Source organism: Lagopus leucura, unplaced genomic scaffold (genome assembly GCF_019238085.1).
Source record: "Lagopus leucura isolate 7727_CA_CO unplaced genomic scaffold, USGS_WTPT01 Super-Scaffold_100034, whole genome shotgun sequence".
Lineage (NCBI taxonomy): Eukaryota > Metazoa > Chordata > Aves > Galliformes > Phasianidae > Lagopus > Lagopus leucura.
The window spans coordinates 3122514-3143172 of record NW_024962283.1 but is presented as its reverse complement, the minus strand read 5'-3'; the positions used below and the strand labels follow the sequence as shown (position 1 = coordinate 3143172).

The 20659-nt window shown below is 46.9% G+C and overlaps 1 protein-coding gene across 1 annotated transcript in view; it reads left to right on the top strand.

Annotated features, from left to right (window-relative positions):
- The window catches only part of UBASH3B (ubiquitin associated and SH3 domain containing B), a 55375-nt gene that overhangs the window by 19774 nt on the left and 14942 nt on the right, over window positions 1–20659 (top strand). The window contains exons 2-6 of the mRNA XM_042882552.1: window positions 12861–12914; window positions 13509–13695; window positions 14210–14408; window positions 15949–16118; window positions 17393–17601. Of these exons, the coding sequence (XP_042738486.1) occupies window positions 12861–12914; window positions 13509–13695; window positions 14210–14408; window positions 15949–16118; window positions 17393–17601 (819 nt within the window). The remainder of the gene's footprint in view (window positions 1–12860; window positions 12915–13508; window positions 13696–14209; window positions 14409–15948; window positions 16119–17392; window positions 17602–20659) is intronic.

Below are 20659 nucleotides of genomic sequence, written 5' to 3'. Positions count from 1 at the left end.
CCTGGGCCAGTAGCCTCAACTCTTCCTCCAGGCAATGGGGACAAACAGTCACTTCTACAGCATGAGCCGTTTGACCCATTTTAAATGCCTGCCCTCGGGTACCCACACAGTGAATTGGTGTATTTCAAAGGAAAGATTTGTTCACTTCACTGAAACTACCCACCAAATGAGCAATTGGTGCCAGTGTTGTTTGTTTTCCAGAGCAAAACCCTTCAACCTTTGCTCGAAGCTAAAGTTCACCCTTCTGCTTCTCCTGTCTCAGCTGCCTTTTCAGCTGTCTGCATTTACTGCCACAAAGAAACAGATTCAATGGGAAATGCAGCCAGGAGAAGAGAAGATGAAGAAATCTATGTGCAAAGCAGTGGAGAACCACCCAGAAACAAACAGCACCGATTCTCCTTCCATGCTGTGTTAGTTTCCCACTAACTGCTGGCACTCCAACCATCAGCCGGGTTCTGCTCCCACTCCAGACTGGCTGTGAATTCAGCACAGCTCTGGGGACTGCTGCCAGGATAACTGAGAGCAGCACATCCTCTCCAGCTCCCTTTGCACTGCGCTGAAAGCATGGAGCTCTTGCTGGGGAAGTGACAAAGCCCTGCGCTCACATCTTTTGCCATCCTCTGCTCACAGGGTAGACTGGACAAAAAGAAATTATTTGGAAGTGTTGAGCACAGAACAGTAGCAATAGGGAAAGAAGTCAGGGAGCAAAGACAGCCATGCTGCAGTACTATCAGAATATGTGATTGTAGTGGGAAGAGATACAACGGCAATCAGTGACAAAAAGAAGAATGAAAAGAGTGAGAGCAAGTGGCAGGGTTGCTAAATGCTGATCAGTGCTTTAAGGCGGCCTTTGATTTTTTTTAATTAATTATGCATTCCCTCATACTTTGTACTGCCGTTGATTTAATTGGACTCCTTATTTTTAGACAAGTACAGCACGAGGAAGATAGGATACAGCTTTCAGAAGCTCAGCTCTAGCCTCATTCTGCCTCATTCGATACCACTGGGAGCCAAATTAGGCTAACGCTGAGCTCTTCTGAAAGCCTCGTGCTCCTGATGCAGTTTAGCACATCACACAGGATGGAGTAACCTCCATGCAGCTCCAGCCATGCAGGAGTCCATGCAGAACTGGGCTCAGCATCCCCAAATATCCCAAAACCGTAACGTAGGAAAGAATAAGTTTAGAGGAGCAGGGAAAGGTACTGAAGTCTGTCTGCTACTGAAGAATTTGCCCAGATACTCGCTTCAGCCTCACCACATGCAAATGGTTTTGTGTAAGGGCTGAGGGAGGCAGGGGTGGTGAGCAGGAGTGGTGAGCAGGAGCAGGCCAGCTCAAGGAATAAGGAAGGGCTGAGGCCAGGCTGGTGTCACCTCACCTGCCTGCACGCGTGGAGCAGCAGCTGCCAGCACTGGGAGCACAGGATGCTGCAGATCTGCAGCACTGAAATAAGTTGGTGATTTTCTCTACGCCTCAGTTCCTCCAGTCATGAGATCCCCAGACACATATGTCTTGTCAAAACACATTCTGCTCTTTCGGCTTCCCCGGGATAATCACTTCTGCTAAACTTTCCCAGTATGTCTACAGTTGTAGCCATATAAAAGTGCTTCTGTTGAGAATAGTTTATCCACTTTCAAATCTCAACTGTTGTACAACAGTTTTCAGACCAAAGTCCTGCCTGCTCCCATGGACCCATGGCTCAGAAGTGCAGAGCATGCATTTGATCCCTGATGTCTGTGAGCATCCAGCTCCAGCAGCGCCAGGACTCCCAAGGCCACACTTTGTGCACGTCTGCCTGATGGCCGATGACTGCAGCATTTCCTAGGGCTTGCTTCTGAGAGGATCTTCTGATGTCTAAGGCCCTGTCACATACATACAGCACAGAACACATCGCCCTATTGGCCTGATGGAAAGATTGAAATATTATTGCCACATTCGTTGCACTTACAAAGAAAAACACACTTTCAAGACATCAAGCACACACAGAATAGATAAGATGGAGCTCAGTTGTAGAAGGTTTGCATCACGAATAATTTTAGAAAAACACCCCCACATCAGTTCTGATACTCCATTGCGGGGGAGATCTACGCTACGGAAAGGAGATGATGCCAACGTGTTTGTGTCTGTCTGCTCAGCAATACCTGCCTGAAAAGATCAATCTGGATAGCAAGGTCTTCAAGGCAAGCCTCCGAGACTCGGCCTCCCACACAGCCCTGGCACTGGGACGAGGTGTGCCTGCACATGGGAGAGGCTGCTGGTGAAGCGCTGAGGCGAGGTGCCAGCCAGCTCTGGTGAATGAATGGCAAAGGAAAAACAGTGAGGAAAACCACGTCGGCCTCAGACAGCACATCTTGTCTGAAAACCTTTATGGTCAAAAGTCTTTGCTAAAGGAAGCACCAAATCTCCCAGCGTTTAGACACCTGAGCAATCCCAGAAAGTCAGTAGTCATGTTGCCCCATCACAAAACCAGAGGCAGAGGAAGGGCTGGGTGACACCTCACATGTGCAGCAATGTAAAACAGCACGGAGCACTTTGTGATGACAAACAGCCACATCAGAGCACAAACCAGTGAAGTTACTCCCCTACAAACAGAAGAGCTGAACACTAAAGAGACCAGTGCATCCCAATACCTGCTGGATTTGGGAGCCCTTCACTGCAGGCAGGGAACTGATCAAGGAGAATGCCGTGGTGGGAGGAGGCAGTGGGGCTGTGCAGTGCTGGGGGACGCAGCTCTGGGCAGGTGTTGAGTTTTGCTTTTTGGAGGAGCAAGTTGGGGTATGTATGTTAAATACAGTACTGCTCCAGCAAATGCACTTGCTGGCATCACATCTTTAGGTCTCAGTGTACTGAAAAGAGTTCCTTCTATTTTGGCAAATACTTTGACTAAAATCCTTAGAAATTCTGCTGGAAGAACAGACCCAAAGGCTTGATTTGCAATAACCTTTCAGCAAACGCTTTGCAGAAGAGCAGCTGGCGTCTGCTTATATCTCACTGAAGTGTGTAAGTACCTGCTTGAAGTTAATATATGCATAATTACTCTTTGGTGTAGGGATGATTACAAAATCCAGGTATCATCAAGGTCTTCCTGTTTTCTTTCTTTGTAATCCACTTATTTATTCAGCAAGAATATGATCAGATAGAGGAATAGAGTTAGAGCTGGCAGGCCATATAAAATCAATCAGTTTGCAGGGAAATGCTCCCTCTGTGAGATAAAGTTTTCTCATTACATTCTCAGATCCTTCTTTATCTCGGCATTTCTCAGTTTATCACAATTCTTCATTTCCTGTTCCCTTTCAGAGTTCAAATATATATATATACATATATCTCTATGTGTCTTCACGTGGCTTTTTTTTTTTAACCCTTCCACAGCTAACATTCAAACCTTTCAGAGCCTTTTGGCCAGACCTTACATACAAATGCCAGATAATTTAATCTGAAATTTGGGACTTCCCACAACGACTGATTTTGTAACAGGAAAATAATTATACCAGGCATTTTTATGCTATCTGAAGTTGGTCAAGTGGGATAAGGCAGATATTAACACAGCTATGCTTCTTTCCAGTTTGGATAGCCAACTTACTTTAGCGTGCAGGACTCCCAGAAGTAGCTACATTTGCCTAAATTTATTCCTCTTGCAACAAGAATAGGCAAACTAAAGGTGAAACCATTTAGAAATCTCCATCAAAGCATTTGTTACAGCTTCGTTTATCTACACTTTTCCTAATGCCACAGTCTGCAAGGTTATATTAGAGAGTTCACCAAAACTGGCAAAGACTCACAGTAGCTGAGGGCTAAAGAATGATGAGACCAAATACTGATGCACTGAAATTCAGACCTGGGCTTGCTAACTAGCTATGTTTTCTAATGGAAACTTTGACATGAGCTTTAGTTACTGGTTTAACCACACACTTCATAGATCTCTGAGACACAAGACCAAGACCTGTACGTGATGTCTCACCCAACGACCAGTACCATGGTGCTCCCAGCCCCCAGCACTGTCTGGGGCTGTTTCAGCCCTGAGTCAGTGTCAGGTCTGCCTCGCTGCCTGCTCCATTCACCCTCCTGTCCGCCGTGTCCTACAGCACTTCAGGCATCTTGCCCACCTTCTCCGTAGCAATGGTGGACAACTTGGACCTACCTAGATGGTAAGAAACAGTATGCAAAGAAGATTTACATAAAAAATTGTGAAATAGTTGTATTGCTGAAAACAACTGAGGCTGAAAATAATTCCTGAACAGAGCTGTCTAGAGCAAGAGGCTATTTTGAGAGCCTCTTCTTGCCTCTAACCCAACTATCTCAACACTCCACCCTTCTTCCTTCCACCTTCCTTAATTTCTTAGACTTCCTTCTAGTTGCTTTCTGTGAGTCTATTTTAGGTGTGAGATTATGGTTAGCTTCTCCCTGGGCATCTACTTCTCATTTTCTGTCTCTGGGCTTTGCCTTTTCAGCAAAGTTGTGAGTCTAAGGTCCCTCACAGATAAACAGACATTGCCTAGAAAGAACAGAAAATACCTACTGCAGAAGGCAGTAAGGTGGTGGAGTGAGCTTTTCCAAATGCAAAGCCTACATACACAGCCAAACTTGCTAAGTCCAGCTGTCAAACATGAGTGTCTGAACTCATCCATCTCAGGCAGACAGGTATGCACACCGACCACAAAATATCACTGCTTTGCTATTAACCGTCGCCTTTTCTTTTGGTAGAAAATAATTCCATCTCACACAGTGACCAATGTTATACTCCAGACAAGCCCACAAAACCTCACTGTGGAGCTCACAGATGGATTTTGTTGTATATTCAATTCCATCCACCAATGTGGAGAGGGTTTGACACAGACTGGATTTGGCCACACGGGCCTCATCCTTGATGTCTGACATTATAATGACAGTTCCATCGTTGTCAACTCAGAGCAAGTTCAGAAAATTGTTCATTCTCCCTCTGAGGAAGCTTCATCACAAGATCCAAACTGCATTGCTCAAAGCCTTGCTTTCAGCCTTCAGCCACATCGTGTTGACGTTGGTGTATGTTACCTCCACCCCTTTCCCTCTGTGGGGCTGGGAAATCTCTCCTTAGCTCCGGGCTGTGCTCTCTGCACACACCCAGCCAACGCTGCCCTAACTGGGGGCTACAGCCACCTCCTGGGAGCAGCACATCCACACCTCCCAGCACTGCACTGGGGATCCATCCCCCAAAGCGCAGCGCTTGGCGGCTGGCAGGGCAGTTCCTGGTAGACCCGGTGTCACCGACTTCACAGAACAGCAGCTTTCTGGCAAATTGTGCAACTGCACCACCCCCAAACTTCCTGTTTTGAAACCCCAAGAAGCTGGAAAATGTTAACACCGGCACTTTAAAGTGCTAGTTGCGGCATTTTTTTTTTTCTTCTTCTTCTTCCTAAAGATCTACACAACACCAGCAAATTCTACACGGAGAGGAGGAGAGCGGGGACAGGGGCAGGAAGGCTGTGTGCCACCACCAGCCTCTGACAGCCCTCTGTTCATTGCTGTGCTGTCACCAAGCAGGAGGCGATGTGGCAGATGGTGGGGCAGGTGCTGGTGGACACAGCATCCCAGCTCCATCCATCCCACCCTGGGAAACCCACTTGGATGGGAATAGGAGGCCCCAGCAATGATAGAACCAGGAGACAGGAAACAAGAGAAATGGCAAATCTCTGTTTCTCTGCAGCTCACTTCTATATAGGAAGAGCAGTAGTGAGAAGGAAGAAAGCATTGTGCTTGTCTTGAACAACGCAAGGGAACTTCTTTCTTTCCAATCAGCATGACAACTGCTTCCCTTTCTGGTTGTCCAGAATCCCTTATCCAGCTATCTGAAATTCTAGATGATATATCTCAGCATTCTTAAACCACTAACTTGGCTCCTGGCTAGCTAGAAATGTATGAAAGCCACTGGGATGAAAGTTCCTGCCCTCCTGTGCTGCACAGAGTATTGAATAATGACATTTAAGTCATCCTGCAGCACTCTGGCTGGTATTAAATGAGGTGTTTGAATGGGACAGGCCTCTGCTGAAAGGCCTTCAGTTATCAACTATTTCATTTGAATTGATTTGTATGATCTGCATTTGATTGTTTTGCACATCCTCAGAATTCTGCAGCCCTTTACCAGCCGCAGTCATTATCCCTATCACCTTTCCCAGCTCTCACTCTGCAGCAAAACGCTGAACCTTTGTGAATCATCCAGCTGAGCTGCTGCCAGCTCTCATGACTTTGTTACAGAACACGGGGATGGCGTTTTCTTAAACATCCAGCTGCAGGACTTGTGTTATTTTCAGAGACTGCCAGGCTCTGTTTCAGCAGCAGTACATCCCTACATGTGCTTGTACCCACACCCCATCTCTCCATCACACAAGGACCCAATGGAGAGGCTGTGGCAGTGAGCACTGGGCTTCCAACATCTGAGCCCATGCCCCACGTAAAAGCTGTGCTATGATTGTTTGAAAGAAAATAATATCCTGTTTCCTTTTTAAACTGTATACCTCTTTTAAAATGTTAAATGGCTGCTACATTCCTTTCTTTATCCCGGACACTTTTTACAGAGTCTGTACTTCCCTCTTCTTCTGCTTTAACAAGCTGGCTAAGCTGAGGATTAAGGGAATGACTTAGCACACATGTGCTACGGGAGGGGAAAAAAACGCCTTCAAAATCTTATATAACATAAAAACCCAACACCCAAAGCAGACACACACACCCAGGCCCTCATTCTTTGCACTTAAAAGTAATGGTCATCATGGTGCAGCCAGGCTGCAGCTTGCCAGCTGGACCATCCTCTGAAAAACGAACATTTAAGTGATGGAAACTAGGACTACATAGCAGTGCTTTTCCCGACCTTCCTTTTGGTGGTGCTTCCCATTGCTCTCTCTTTCCTATAACCAAACTCAGTGTTGGCCAGCTGGGAGCAAGCAGCCACTGCTCCAGAAGGAATAGGAAGAGAACCAGTGAGCCCTGTCATGCTGTCAGGTACCTTCTGTAAATATTTATGTGACCTACAGGATACAGCACAGTTTGATGTCTTGCAGTCTCAGCAGCCACCGTGCAGCACTGCAGCTCCTGTCAAAGCTCCCATCTTTCAGACAGGACCGGGTTCTCTGCCTGGCTGTGATCTGCTTACAGCACTGCTGACCTCACTTGGGGTGTTGTGCTGAACCGCGTGTTTGCAGTGTGCAGCTCGGGGAGGACGTGGCTTCAAGGAGAGCAACTCTGTCAGACACAGCGAGGGCTTTATGTCCTCTGTCATGTGCAGAAAGCAGCAGAAGGAAAAGCTGAGGTAGTGCCTGAAGGACTGAAGGGTAGAAAAAATAACTCTTGCCACACACTTGTTATGTTAGAGTGATTTCTTCCTTCCAAAAACACTCGGGTTTTTCTTTTTTCCTTACAAACTGCAGAAAGGGAACCTACCCGCCCCCTCCCCATAAACAGGAACATGATCCCTAGTGATATCTTCCTGTCCCATCCCTATTTATAACTGTAAGGTCACTCGAATGAGAACAGAAACGGTATCATATGATTTTTGGTGACCAACTGAATGAAATATTGAGAATTCTGAGGAATGCATTTGAATAACCCATGAGACAAAACGTTTGGAAAGAACACCTCGACGTGGCTGGTTTTGTTTGTAGGACAGCAAAGCAAATCTTCAGACAAGCAGTCAATTATTTGGAATTTGGCTGTTTTCCCCTACAACAAATCATCAAGTAATTAAATGGACAGAAGTTTTGCTTGCAACGTTGTTCTTCAATGGGCAATTGTTTATTGAAAGTCCAAAATAGCCACATTTCTACTACTGTGCTGTTAACAGTACAAACAGTTGATGCAAACTGAAAAAACTAAGGGATCTGCAAATGTCACTGAAGGGGCAGCTTGGAAACAAAGACAGAAAAGCTGGGAATTTCATTGTTTGCAAAGAATTTATATTTGTTTCCCTTTAATTAGTGCTGTAACAGAGGATACAGATTCAGGTAGGCTGATGGGCGCTAAGTGCTGGCCTTACAGCCTGTTCTGCACTGACAGCCGTGCTCCAAGCAGCAGCTGCAGCCCCATCCTGCAAATACCCAGTGTCCTCCCATCGAGCCAGCATTTTATTTGTTATTCCTTTACCATCTACCAACACAGACTGAAAAATGTCAGGGTTGAAACAGCTACACGCACCTGTTTGAAGACTTGGTTGTATAAATGCCTATTCTATGTGCAAAAATAAGACTGGCTATTTTATAACCTAACAAAAACATTCTGTGGGGCAGCATTCCTCTTTCAAACTCTTTTAGCATAAATTACGATCCATAATTCCTATCTTATCATGTCAGGCCGCTTCAAACTGAACCTAATGATGAAGAGAGCCAAGTTCTTCCATCATATTTAATGCAGTTTCCAGCAAATCTTTATTTACACAGCTAAATATTTTATGGGCCAAAGATTCGGGGCTACTTTTAATGATGAATTCATCCCTCCGAGGGGTTTTGTTCATGGATAAGAAGTTTGTCTAGGTTTGAGGTACACGATGAAAGGGAAGATTTAGTCATTCCCTTTCTTTTACAGGCTGCCTCCGTCCTTCCATTGCTCATTCACAAATCCCTGGTGCCTCTGTAGGCAGACAGCTCGTAGGTGGATCTGAGGTAGAGGCTGCTGCTGGCGTTTGTGAGCAGTGTACAGGGCCGGCTCCTTCCTACAAACCAAAGGGTCAGCTGTGCCTATGGCAGGGTGAGGATCTCTGCTTACTGTAGCAAAAGGAGAGCCAACAGGAATGGGGAAATTCAGCCCCGGGCAGCAGCCAGAGAGGCCAACTCCTTATGAATTAGACATGGCTGCTGGAGATGGCTGCTCTGCACCCAAGGGCTCAGCCCTACTGCATGACTCAGCCCCTGCATGGGGATCCCCGCTCACTGCCTGCCCCCAGCACTGTGTGCACCCCCAGCACGGCCTTGCGTCCGCTGCTCTCTGCCCTCTGCATCTCAACTGTAGGGAGAAAATGGAACCCGTGCATTTAAATGCCTCTTAATAGTTCACCCAGTCCCTCTGTCCCCCTCTTGTGCAATTTGCATTAACTTTGCTGCTCGTTAGCCTGTGTGCGAGGCACCGCTGGCAGCAATGCCACCCTCCTTTTTGAAATTGGACTGGAATAAGAAAGCTGAGCAATTACAAAGGATTTCTGTGGTGCTACTGAGACCAAAGGCTCTCTTTATGGTTAATGCATCATTCCCCATTACAGCCATTTCCTCTGAAGTAAATGGGATTTTGCCATTATACTTTATGTTTATTGATATATATTTCCTAGCTGAATTGACATTACTCCATTGCTCTTTTTTTTCCTACCCTGAAATTGCAGGAAGCCAAAAATCCTTCAACAATAATGAGTTAAATTCTGTTGTGTGCAGAGCTCTGCACTCTCCCATTAAGTGGGCTGGGATTAAAATGGGCACCACTTACACATTAATATGCATTCCAGAGTAGATACCGTATATGACTCAGGCTAAGGGACCGATTGTTTAGCTGGGACTCTTCCTAACAGTACCTCAGTGCCATTCAACCAGAGGGAAACTTTCCTTACAACTTGACACTGAAGAGTGAGGTTGAACAATAAAAATACCTGATTCTTTGTAGTAGCTAAAATCCCTGCAGCGCTCTTGGAAGGTGCTGCTGTTGGCATCCCCCCTCTGCACACCTGCAGTTGGATGTAGCATCTCCCTTCCTTTCTCTTCTATTTGCTGTCTGGTGCTACTGTGCATTGCTGATTGAGCATCCTGTACTTCGTCTCCAGAGGCAGCAGCAGCTGAGATATGGAGGACTGAGCGGCTACTAATGCTGCACAAGGCTTCTCACCCTTTCTGAACCCAGCTGCAGTGTTGACATGACCAGAAATGGTCACAGTGTGATGGCAGTTGGATGAACTCTGAAAAACAAGTTATTTTCTGGCTTTTTTCTTTTCTCGTGTCACAACACCACTTCTTATCCCTAGCTGCAGTGCTGCAGCCAGCACTTGCCACCCAGCATGGGTAAATCTGAGCACCTAAGCCACAGCTAGTCACCTAGTTAAACGACCTGATTTTTTCTCAGGATCTGAGTTTTGTCTTCCAGCAGCTGGGAAAATCAGGCCAATTCTCAAAGTGGCCAAGCATAGCTGGGATGGGTTCTGAGCACTCAGCTTCTTAGAAGTGGATCCTAGCAGGGTCTCAGAGCAGGAGCAGCCAGAGGAAGGGTCCTCTCCAGGTCCTGACTATAAAAAATGCCACTTGGGAGAGATTCAGTGCCTGCCCTAACCAGGAGCTATCAGTCATCGGCAGCATTCCTAGCAGTAAATTAAAAAGAACATTTCTCAGCTTCAGGTCCCATGATAAAAATATACCTTGCCTTTTGTTTGCTTTATGCAGTATTTCCTCCTTGCGCAGAAAATTAATTTGAAAAGGGAGTTTATTGTCCCCGTGGATGAGGTAGGCACCTTCTGAAATTGCTCATGAACAAAAGTGTGTGGGGCCCAGCCTTGTGCTTCTGACACCCTTTGGGGTCCTGGGAGTACAGAGGCAGTGAGGAGGGAGCCGCAGTCAAACCCAACAGAGCTCCATTGTGCAGCTTTCCAAGGCAACATCAATTCATGAAGCCAACAAGTTAACAAGGGTGGGTGGCAGAGCCGTCTGCCCTGCTAGATTCCTTCAGAGATCTGCTCTGGGGGCTGGAGAGAGTAAATAGGGAGAGCAGCTTGTCTGCCTGCACTCTGCAGCAGGAGAAACTGCTCATCTCCAAGCCAGAGCTTTTCTGGGAGGGCATTCTGAATTCACTGCCTCGGACACAGCACAGATAGACGCGTTCCCTAGCAAAGGTTAGGGAGCTGAATTTAGTAGGAAAGAGCCTCTGCAAGAGGAGGAGGTCAAACAAGCAAAGCAACACAACAGAAATGTTGGATAGAACCGCAGTGAGGAAAACCCACAGGCGGTCAGCAGAGGCAGCTGGCCTCCCTTACAGCTCTGCAGCCTGTGCAGAGGGAGAGCTTTCTGCAGAACTACTGCAAGCAAAGCAGTGGCTGCTGTGCAAAATGCATCTGTGCCAGCCTAGGCAAAGGTCAGCCAGGCAGAACAGAACCAACCGCGATGCTGGCCCATCCTTGCAGACGCAGGTGCTGGGACTAGCGGATCTCAGATGAGCGCTGGCAGATAAGGGCAGCAGAGCACTTCAGGAGGAAGTATTTTCATAATCACACATTTGCAACACAGCCCTTTTTTGCAGCATTATCTTTCTGCCTTCCTCTTACTCTCAAAATGAACAAAAATACGTATATTCAAGGGGTGGGGAAGCCAGTGGCAGAGCTGAAACACAGCTGAGTCAACAACACGCGTCTGTGACCGAGTGGGTGACATTTCACATCGCTGCATGGTTATCAGAGCACCCGCAAAAGTCATCACTGCAGACAGAAAGGGCAATGGGTAAGGAGATGAATGTCTTATGTGGCCCTATGGGCACAAGCTGCTATGCTGGAGGGTCCCCACTGCCCTAATCCTAGAGCCATGGATCATGACCCTCTTCCCTCACCTGGACCATTTCCTACAGCCAGCCCTCCTGCAGCACATAACGTAGGGTGTTTGGTGCCCTGATCCTGTCCCTTTGGTCAGACACATTCCCTCTGGCTTCACGACGTCAGCAAGCTTTCTGAATTATCATTAAACTGTAACATACCATTTTTAGTAGGTTACTGCTTGAGGCCAGCCACTGTAAGCTGGAAGTTTTTCTGTCCTCAGCCAGATTTTGTCATTAATAGCTCTGAGACACCCCATCTGTTTCTGGCACTGCCATCTATGGGATCCCTCCTCTTCCCCTGTCTTTGGAGCGGGCTGCCTTTGACCCCACTGCCAACGCTGTGTGCTCCTCAGCCCTTCCTCCTCCCACACCATTTTGCACAAGTGCGTGCCGAGGGATTATCTGTTGTGAATTAGATTAAACCAACATCCCCTTCAGTCTGACCTCCTTCCTACCACATCTGTAGCTCTTAAGAGCAACGCTGCCCTTTTTCCTTTAAGCAGGAAGCTTTGAAATGAATTCAAGGTGCGTTGGCCTCCTGACACTCAGCTGAGGTCTGATTTCTGCCCCCAAACTCTAACGTTTCTATCCTTTTCTGCCTCCTTCACTCATATTTTTTTCTTAAATATTTTTTTTTTTAATGCCTTCTGGATTCTGGGTGGATTCCTCACTTTGGCAGTCAAAGCATTACAAAGCTGAGCTGATCCACAGCTGCATTTCAGTGCTGAGCACTTGGAAACACTACAGGGATAAAAAGGCAGCACCACACGGGTTTGTTCTGCAACCCAAAAACTCACTTACCAGAAGACTTCGGCCTTGTTAGCTGGAGTGCAAAGGGATATACAGGCACCCCGAAGGGAAATAAACAAAAGAAGAGCACATTCACGTAGCAAGGGACGAAGGGAGCTAGTAAATTTTGCCAGGTTATTCTAACCGGGAAAATCTCAGGTTTGTGCCCCCTGGTGGCGACTGCATCTCTCCTGTCCTCAGCACTGCTGCAATGCCTGCACGTCAGGGCTGAGCCTCACCCACGGTCACATCAGCAGAAAGCAGTCCTAGGACCAAGATAAGTAATTGCACGACGAGAGTGCAACACAGGACGCCCATGATTTGCATGCTTGATGTGCGGCTGCAATTACTTTTAATTATCCTCAGCTTCACTCCCAAAGTTTGACTCCTAGTTTTTCCTGTGTGTATGCACAACATGTAACCCTACTTAGAGGGAATTCAGGCAGAACTCAGGTCGCAGTTAATGTGGGGCTAACGGTGTCTATCTTGCCAGAAAGCAGATATGACTTTATCCATATATCACCAGCACTGAAATGCTCTCTTTGTTTTGCTTTCCCTTCAGACAAAAAGCACTGGCATCGACAGGTGGAAGAAGCGTCCAAGCAGCATGCGACTGGTTGGTATGAAGTAATACATGTTAAACAGAAAAGAGTACAAGAAATGAGCAGCTTTAGTGGCTAAGATTTTAGCCATTAGAAAGCAGAATGTTACTGCAGATGTTTTGATGGGAACACGGCCTGAAACACAGTTGCAATTAGAGAGCCAGTGTTTGAGGGCTGTAAATAAACAATGGAGAAAAAAGCCTTGTCTGAGAGTTGGTGATCTCCAGCAATAGCGAAAAAGGGGGAAAGAAAGGAACCGGTCCTCCCTGCACCACAGTGCCCAAAGGGAAAACTGAGAGCTGCCTTCTCAGAGATGCTGAGCCATTTTCAGTGCTTTCCCCACCACGTTATGCACACCGAATGTCAGAAAGACAGAGGCAGTGAGTGAGGTTACATCGTCACTCTCAGTCTGAAACTAAAATCCAATTTTCTGTATTACTTAGTAGTGGTAAGGGGCTGCAAGAGAGATGGCGCAGCCCTCAGCCTGACCCCCAAGAGTTGATTTTTTTCTATGAAGGGAGATGGAAACAGAGCAAGGACAGGGGAAACTGATTTTGCTGAAGAAAACACCTTTCTATGCCAATCTAACCCTCCTTTCTCCCTCTCAGGCTGTTCTCCCATGTGGGTGATCCATTCCTGGATGACACCCTGCCTCGGGAGTACGTCCTCTACCTGCGCCCCACCGGCCCCCTGGCTCAGAAGCTCTCTGAGTTCTGGCAGCAATCAAAGCAGATCTGCGGGAAGAACAAAGCTCACAACATTTTCCCACATATCACCCTGTGCCAGTTCTTTATGGTAAACCAGAGCTCCTCTTTCTGCCGCCTTTATGTATGCATGCATGAGCAGCCCCTGTCAGGCTCAGGCTGGAGATGCTGCACACTTCATTCAGTTGCTGCAGAAGGGAATTCAGGGGTTATGACAAGAAGTGCCTGGGCTTGGTGAGGAGGTAATTGGGTTTTAAACGAGCTGTTTTCAGGGAAGAGCAGCAGACCAAATTCACGTAATCACAAATGATTGTTGGCATGAGAAGAGCGTGTGCGGGGGGATGAGGCTCAGGAGGTTATTTGGGGATAGCTGATCCCACTTTGAGGACAAGGGATGGGCAGAGGGCTTCTGAAGATGCCTGTTTCTGTGACCCCCTGCTTTTTTCTCACTGTGTGCCAGCAGAGGCAGACCATTCATACATACAGCACCATTCACGCTCACCCACTTGAGCCTCTCTTTCTCTACCAAGTGCACAGCAGAGCTGAGTGCAGGCACAGGGATCAGCTCTCCACCTGAGCAGTGCTTGTCCTGTTTCCTTTGGCAGTGCGAGGACAGCAAGGTCGATGCTCTCACTGAAGCCCTGCAGGCCACCGTGATGCGCTGGAAATGCAAATTCCCTGCCCCTCTGCCCTTGGAGCTCTACACGTCCTCCAACTTCATCGGGCTTTTTGTCAAGGAGGAAAGTGCTGAGGTGCTCAAGAAGTTTGCTGCAGACTTTGCTGCAGAGGCTGCCTCCAAAGCAGGTGGGTGACACTACATCATATGAAACCCCACGCTTCTCCCATAGTGGCCATTTCAGAGGTCATCTTCTGCATTAACCTGGCAGTCTTCCATGAGCAGGCAAAGGGATAGCACCCAATTAATATAAAGTATGAACAGGAATTTAAATGCCAGGGCTGCCCATAGGGGAGCAGTGATACCTGTGAGCTGAACCAAGGGTGGTCTGAGAGCAGCACCCCTCTGGGAGCCTTGTTTGTCAGCAGGTTTTCACTTTAAAGATCACCTCACACTTAGTGTCGAGCGCTGCTCCTGAAAGGGAAGTTGACATTTGGCGGTTCTTTAACCTTTCAGACAGACTGCAGCCTGCAGGGCTGAGCATTTCCTGCTCCACTCGCCGCCACAAAACCTTCCTCAGCCTCAGAAGGGCTGCTGTGCACTTCTGAGATGCACATGGGGCTCTGACAGAAGAGCCAGAGTGCCCTGACAACCTTAAAGGAGCCTTTCCACCAGCCCTGCTCAGTGCCAGCCAACCTGCAGCCCAGCCCAACCCATCAGTTCTTTCTTAGGGGCAGCCAGTTGCTGCACTGCGGGGTGCAGCCTGGTCAGTTTATCACACTGAAGTCTGTGGGGCTTCTTTGGAGTCGCAGAGCACGTTGTCTCTCACTGATCCAAAACCAAAAAAAAAGATGGATGAACTTGCAAAGCTACTCCTGGCTGGCATTTACAGCCAAGTCTATGAATAGCTGCAATTCTGACTGAATAATCAGTCAAATTTAATTGCAATTTTCAGTTGAATAAGCAAAAGTAAATTACATGCAAACAATGCATCCTATGATTTCCACATCCACTGGGAGAGTCCCAGTTTTTCACATACTTCCACCTTTCTGCTTCCCTGAATCTCTTCCTGATTTAGATTCTATTTTTGCAGGATCACTTTGAATCATTATTTTACCTATTTCTGCTTTCACAATTTGGGAACACCTTTCCCTCAGTGAGCGAGCTAATAATCCAACTAAAGTACATGAAAAAGATGTAATCAATTTACATGAATATGGATATCCATGGATACATGGATTTGTAATTTCTACCATAAGAGAGAGGAGGGACAGTGAAAATAATGCTGTTTCACTTGCTTATTTAGGGGAGATCCTCAGCTCCCATTGACAGAAAGGCTGCTCCTCACTGGGGAAGTCTCTTTCAGCAGAAGGCCTGTGTGTGTGGCATTACAGCAGTTGTTATCACACCATCCAGAAGAGCCCCTTTTCTGAATTCAAATGACTTCTGGCAGTTTGGCAAGGATGTTTGGTCTACCACCCTGGTGTGACTAAGAACTGAATCAGACCACAAATCCCATGGCTCGATCCGAGGCACAGCACACACAGGGAGCCCACGTCTGACTTACCCAAAGCCCTTTCAGAAACTCACCTCCAATATCTTCTGCTTAGGCTATCTTAAAAAGCTGCACTACCACCTCCTGCTCGTGGCCCACAGCCGCTCTCCCACCTCAGAAAAGCTGCTAATCTCAACAGCCCTGTCTTGCTAACTGACATCTTCCTGCTGCAGATGTGCACGTGGAGCCCCACAAGAAGCAGCTCCACGTGACGCTGGCCTATCACTTCCACACCAGCCACCTGCCCACGCTGGAGAAGCTGGCACAGAACATCGATGTCAAGCTGGGCTGTGACTGGGTGGCTGCCATATTCTCCCGAGACATACGCTTTGTTAACCACGAGGTACGTGCTGTAGAGTTTGTTTCAGTCCAAAAAGAAATGGTTATCATTCTCCAACACAATATATGGAAAAAAAAAATTATGTATTTCTGTTCTGCAAATTGGGACCTTGGGTACAGAGAAAACAGACAGGAGATTGGTCTCGTCTCCTGTGTGCTTCCCCAAGTCAGATGTCTAAGTCTGAGCCAGCTACTTGAGGCTCCCTTTGCAGTCAGTGCAGTGAAACAGACACGTCCAGGAAGAGCACCATCCTCCTTCCCTATGTGAAGAGCCAACTCGGCCTTTAGAAGCTGCAAGCAGTCAATGTTATCACCAATCACAAAGGGAGCTGCTGCTGAAAACCAGCTCACATCTGTGCCTATCTAACTGAAGGCAGCCATGTGCCAGAGCTTTGGCCTTGTGCTATCAGGTGACAGTGACTAGCTGACTCCCTTTGAAGATACCACAGATATCTAGGAGGATTAATGAGCAAATGGGCTGACGCCATCAGAGCTGATGATCCTGGCTTTTATTTGCATGATACCACTGAAGGAATCAGACTTGCCAGGGCCAGCAGCTTGCCTGTTCTCCCCTTCAGTGAGGACTGCCACAGCCATTCCTAAGGAAAGTCACTGGTAGACATTCAACACATGTGGATTCCTCATGCTCCAGAGCAGAACAGATCACAGAATTATAGTTACAGATCTTTACCACACTTTTTTTTATTTTATCTTGCTCACATTGGAAAGCACAAAAAATAGCAGGTGGTCACAGCTCAGTATTACTCATCACCTATTAGCACACAGTTCTGAGAGCAGGATGTCACAGATTCAGATCTGTTGTCAGCTCCAGCTCTGTTTCTGCCTTGACTTCAAAAGCAATAGCAGTGAGAACTGCTCTTGTAGGTCAAGCACAAGTGGTTACACTGGCAATGGCCACTGAGCACAGAACTGCTGTGAACTGCAGCTCACAAGAAGAGTGCTGTTCCATTTCAACCAAAAGTTTACATTTAAGCATGCAGTCATGTCTTTGCCCTCACTAAAAAACATCCCCTCCTGGTTGTCAAAGACATGACTGAAATCAGAGAGAAGAAAAGCTTTCCAGCAGTCTAGGAGTGGGAAACAGTAGGAATTCCCTCAAGGTAACGCTTCCCTGGATAAAGCACAGAGGTGCATGATAAGGAGAGCTGCTTACACCATGAAAAGGCTAAAGGTCTGGGTGGAACTGCCCCTGCCCCACTCTACTAGAAGTTCCATTAACAACCCTTTCATTCATTTGTGCTTCTGTTTCTTCCTCAGACTCTACAAGTGATCTATCCTTACACTCCCCAGAACGATGATGAACTCGAACTGGTTCCTGGGGACTTTATTTTCATGTCCCCAGTGGAACAAACCAGTACAAGTGAGGGCTGGATTTATGGCATTTCCCTTGCAACTGGCTGTTCTGGGCTGCTGCCTGAAAATTACATCACGAAGGCGGATGAATGTGGGACCTGGGTGTTCCATGGGTACGTAAAGCTGCTCAGTCTAATTCTAGTCACTGCAAAAAGGGAGCTCAGCAGCTGAGATTTCACCTGGGTAAGTGAATAGTCTCACTTCACTTCCTCAGGGCTGCTGAGAAGGTGGCTTTGGGGGAAACATTCTGGCACACCGAGCCCCATCTGGTAAGCAAAGGAAGCGCAGGTGCTGGCGCCATGCATGGGATTAGAGAATGATGTGATTTATTCAGCTAGGATGTTACAGCAACTGTTACTCATAGGATGGCTGCTGCTGGTTGATAGAGCTGGAGCAGATGGCCACTGCACAGCCACTGCAGTGAAGGCATCTCTGTGGCGGGACCTGGGTCACAAAGCTTTGAATTTGTGCATTAATTTGGGAAGTGAGATCTGTTGTGTATGATTCCATGGGGAAAAGGTCTGGATCAGCAAGATTTCTTCAGACACTTTGCAAGACATTCAGAGCAGTTATCACCTGCCTGCCATTTGCTTCAGTGAGAATCAAGACCTTGACTTTTGAACAAGGTTATAATTTATGCCTCTTGATTTTGATAGGAATTAGATAAACCTAGTAAAAACCTACTGTTGGACAGGTGGGTCTGGGCAAATCCCTCAGGGATGTCTGCATCCCTAAGCACCCAAACACCTTTGGCACAATAGGAGCATAGAAAGTAGCTTCTCTGTAAGAGCACAAGATAACAAGGAGAGCAGAAAGACACATTCCTGCCTGCTGTCTGTCCAACAATCCCAGGCAGGTGCAGAGGCTTAGGTATGGTCACACAGCAGATTACAGAGGGAGAGGATGGAGATACAGAATGAGATGCAGTTGATACCTCAAATTTCAGTGGGCAAACATGGTTTGTGGGGAGAGTGTCAGAGCAGAAAGGGAGCACGTGACACCCCTGTCAGCACAGGACAAGCACTGACCTCACTCAGCATTTAGTAGAAATCAATCCAACATCTCATCAAGCCAAGCAAAATGCAGGAAACAAAAGAGGAAAAAAAACACAGCTTTTTTTTCTTTGTTCGTGACTTTTCAAGCTTAACACACACGTCATGGTGAGCGACAGATGGAGAGCAGACACAGGGCAAATGTAGCTTCCAGGCTCACTTCCAGATGTGATGGCAGTGACCATTCTGTGCTTCTGTAAACCAGTCCTGGCTTCATCCTGAGTCCTCCCCAACCCAGAAGACCTTCAGGCAGGGATAAGCACAACAAGAGATCATTCATCCCTTCTGTCACAACCATCCATTCTTTTTCTGCCTGCCCTGTGAAAAACGGTCACCACTTATAAAGGGCTTCCACTCATATGTGAGCCAAACAGAACAGTCCTATCTATCCCACATCTGTTGCCAAACTTCAACTCATCTTCCATTATAAGCAAAGAAAAACCCTCCAGTAGCCAGGGCTTAGCAAAATTACAATCAAGGCACATGGACAAAGTCAGTCAGCGAGTCTGACTCAAGTCAGGACTTAATCCAGGGCCTCCCATTTGCAATCCAGCAAAAATTGTCTTTTCTTCCCCCAAAAGTTCCCATCCAAAATGGTTCACATCCACAAATACTGCAGCAGCCTGTTCTGCACTCTGCTTTTTTTCTTACAGTACCTGGAAGGATTTTGAGGCCAAGAGAGACAAGCATGGGGAGCAATTATTATTGCAGCTAAAAGGAAAGCCAAACATTTTCTAACTCCAGCACTGCTTTGTCTCCAGGCAAGCAAGGAAAGGCAAGCAAAGAAAGGAAATGCCCCTTCCCTGATTACTGCTAAAGATTATAAATCATGAACCAGAGCATGCAATATGAAGCATTTATCAAAAACATTATTATATACCCGGAAACAATCTCATTTTACACAACAGCTTCCCACAGGGAATATTGGGTTACAGAATGTCATTTGGTCAAAACAATATAGCAAGCCAAACACAACCAAAGCCCAACTGCCATCCAGGTCAACACGTTCACCATTAGATCCTCTCGGTAAGATGAGAATGGAGCACAGATAACTTTATTTCATAGGCATGAAAGAAAGCATGGCACTACTCACCGGGATCGCAGAGCTGCCACATGGAGGAGGTGGGACCAGTGCCCAGAGCTGGGAGTGGGGCTGCTGGTGGTGAGCAGTGCTTTGTGCTGCCTCTGTGTACACAGCCACGTCCTGCTTTATTCCTGCAGAGGAAGAAAGAAAAAACAGCCATTGAGTTTTCCCTCCTAGTCACAAGAGACTGCATTCTTCAAGTGAAAATCATGCATTATTGAGACCATTGCTAAAATACAGCTCATTCCTGCCTGCAGCACCATAGCAATACCATGCAACAGATATGGCAAGGAAAATGCTATTCTGAGACACTTGAGCAAATCCTTAATACAGCAACATAAGGTTGCTTGTGTCTGCAGATTAACTGGTTTTGGAACATTTCTCCTGAAAAAGATTTCCCTGTTGCACTACACAAGCAATGCAGAAGCTGAATTCTGGCCTCTGCAGGACACAGTTTTAGGGCTAATATCTAAACTGTGCCTCTAGAGCTCAGCCCAGCACGCAAACTTCCATAGACAAACACAAAACAAAAAGGCATCCCTGCCCTATGAGAAGGTTGTGCCTCAGCTGCAGACCAACTGGCTGCCATCACTAAGAGACGAATCTGATGAACCGTTTCTTAGGGCAGAACAGGCTTTGCTTTCAGAATGGGGCAGAATGTCCATGAAACCAGACTGTGTCTTGAGAGACTTCAGGTCTGAATCCTTTCCCTGTCTCCTAAAACAGGAACGGCATTGCTTCTATTCTGCAGACCCCAAAGATTTGCCATGCATCTAAAGTGCATTTCTCTGCCAGCTGTGGCACATTGTGGCATGATTGGACCTGCTAGGGTCTGGTAGGGGGAACTTTTGTCTCTGATTGGTGCTATAAGCTGGAAAATAATTACAGACAAATTGTTCCAGCATCCCATACAACCCTATCTAAATCCTAAACCTACGTAAACCCTTCTTGCCATTCCTGCAGGAAGGGTGATGGTGTTAAGAATTTCATGTTATCTAGCAGTAGTTTCAGGCCCAGCACTAGCTATGTGGTTAT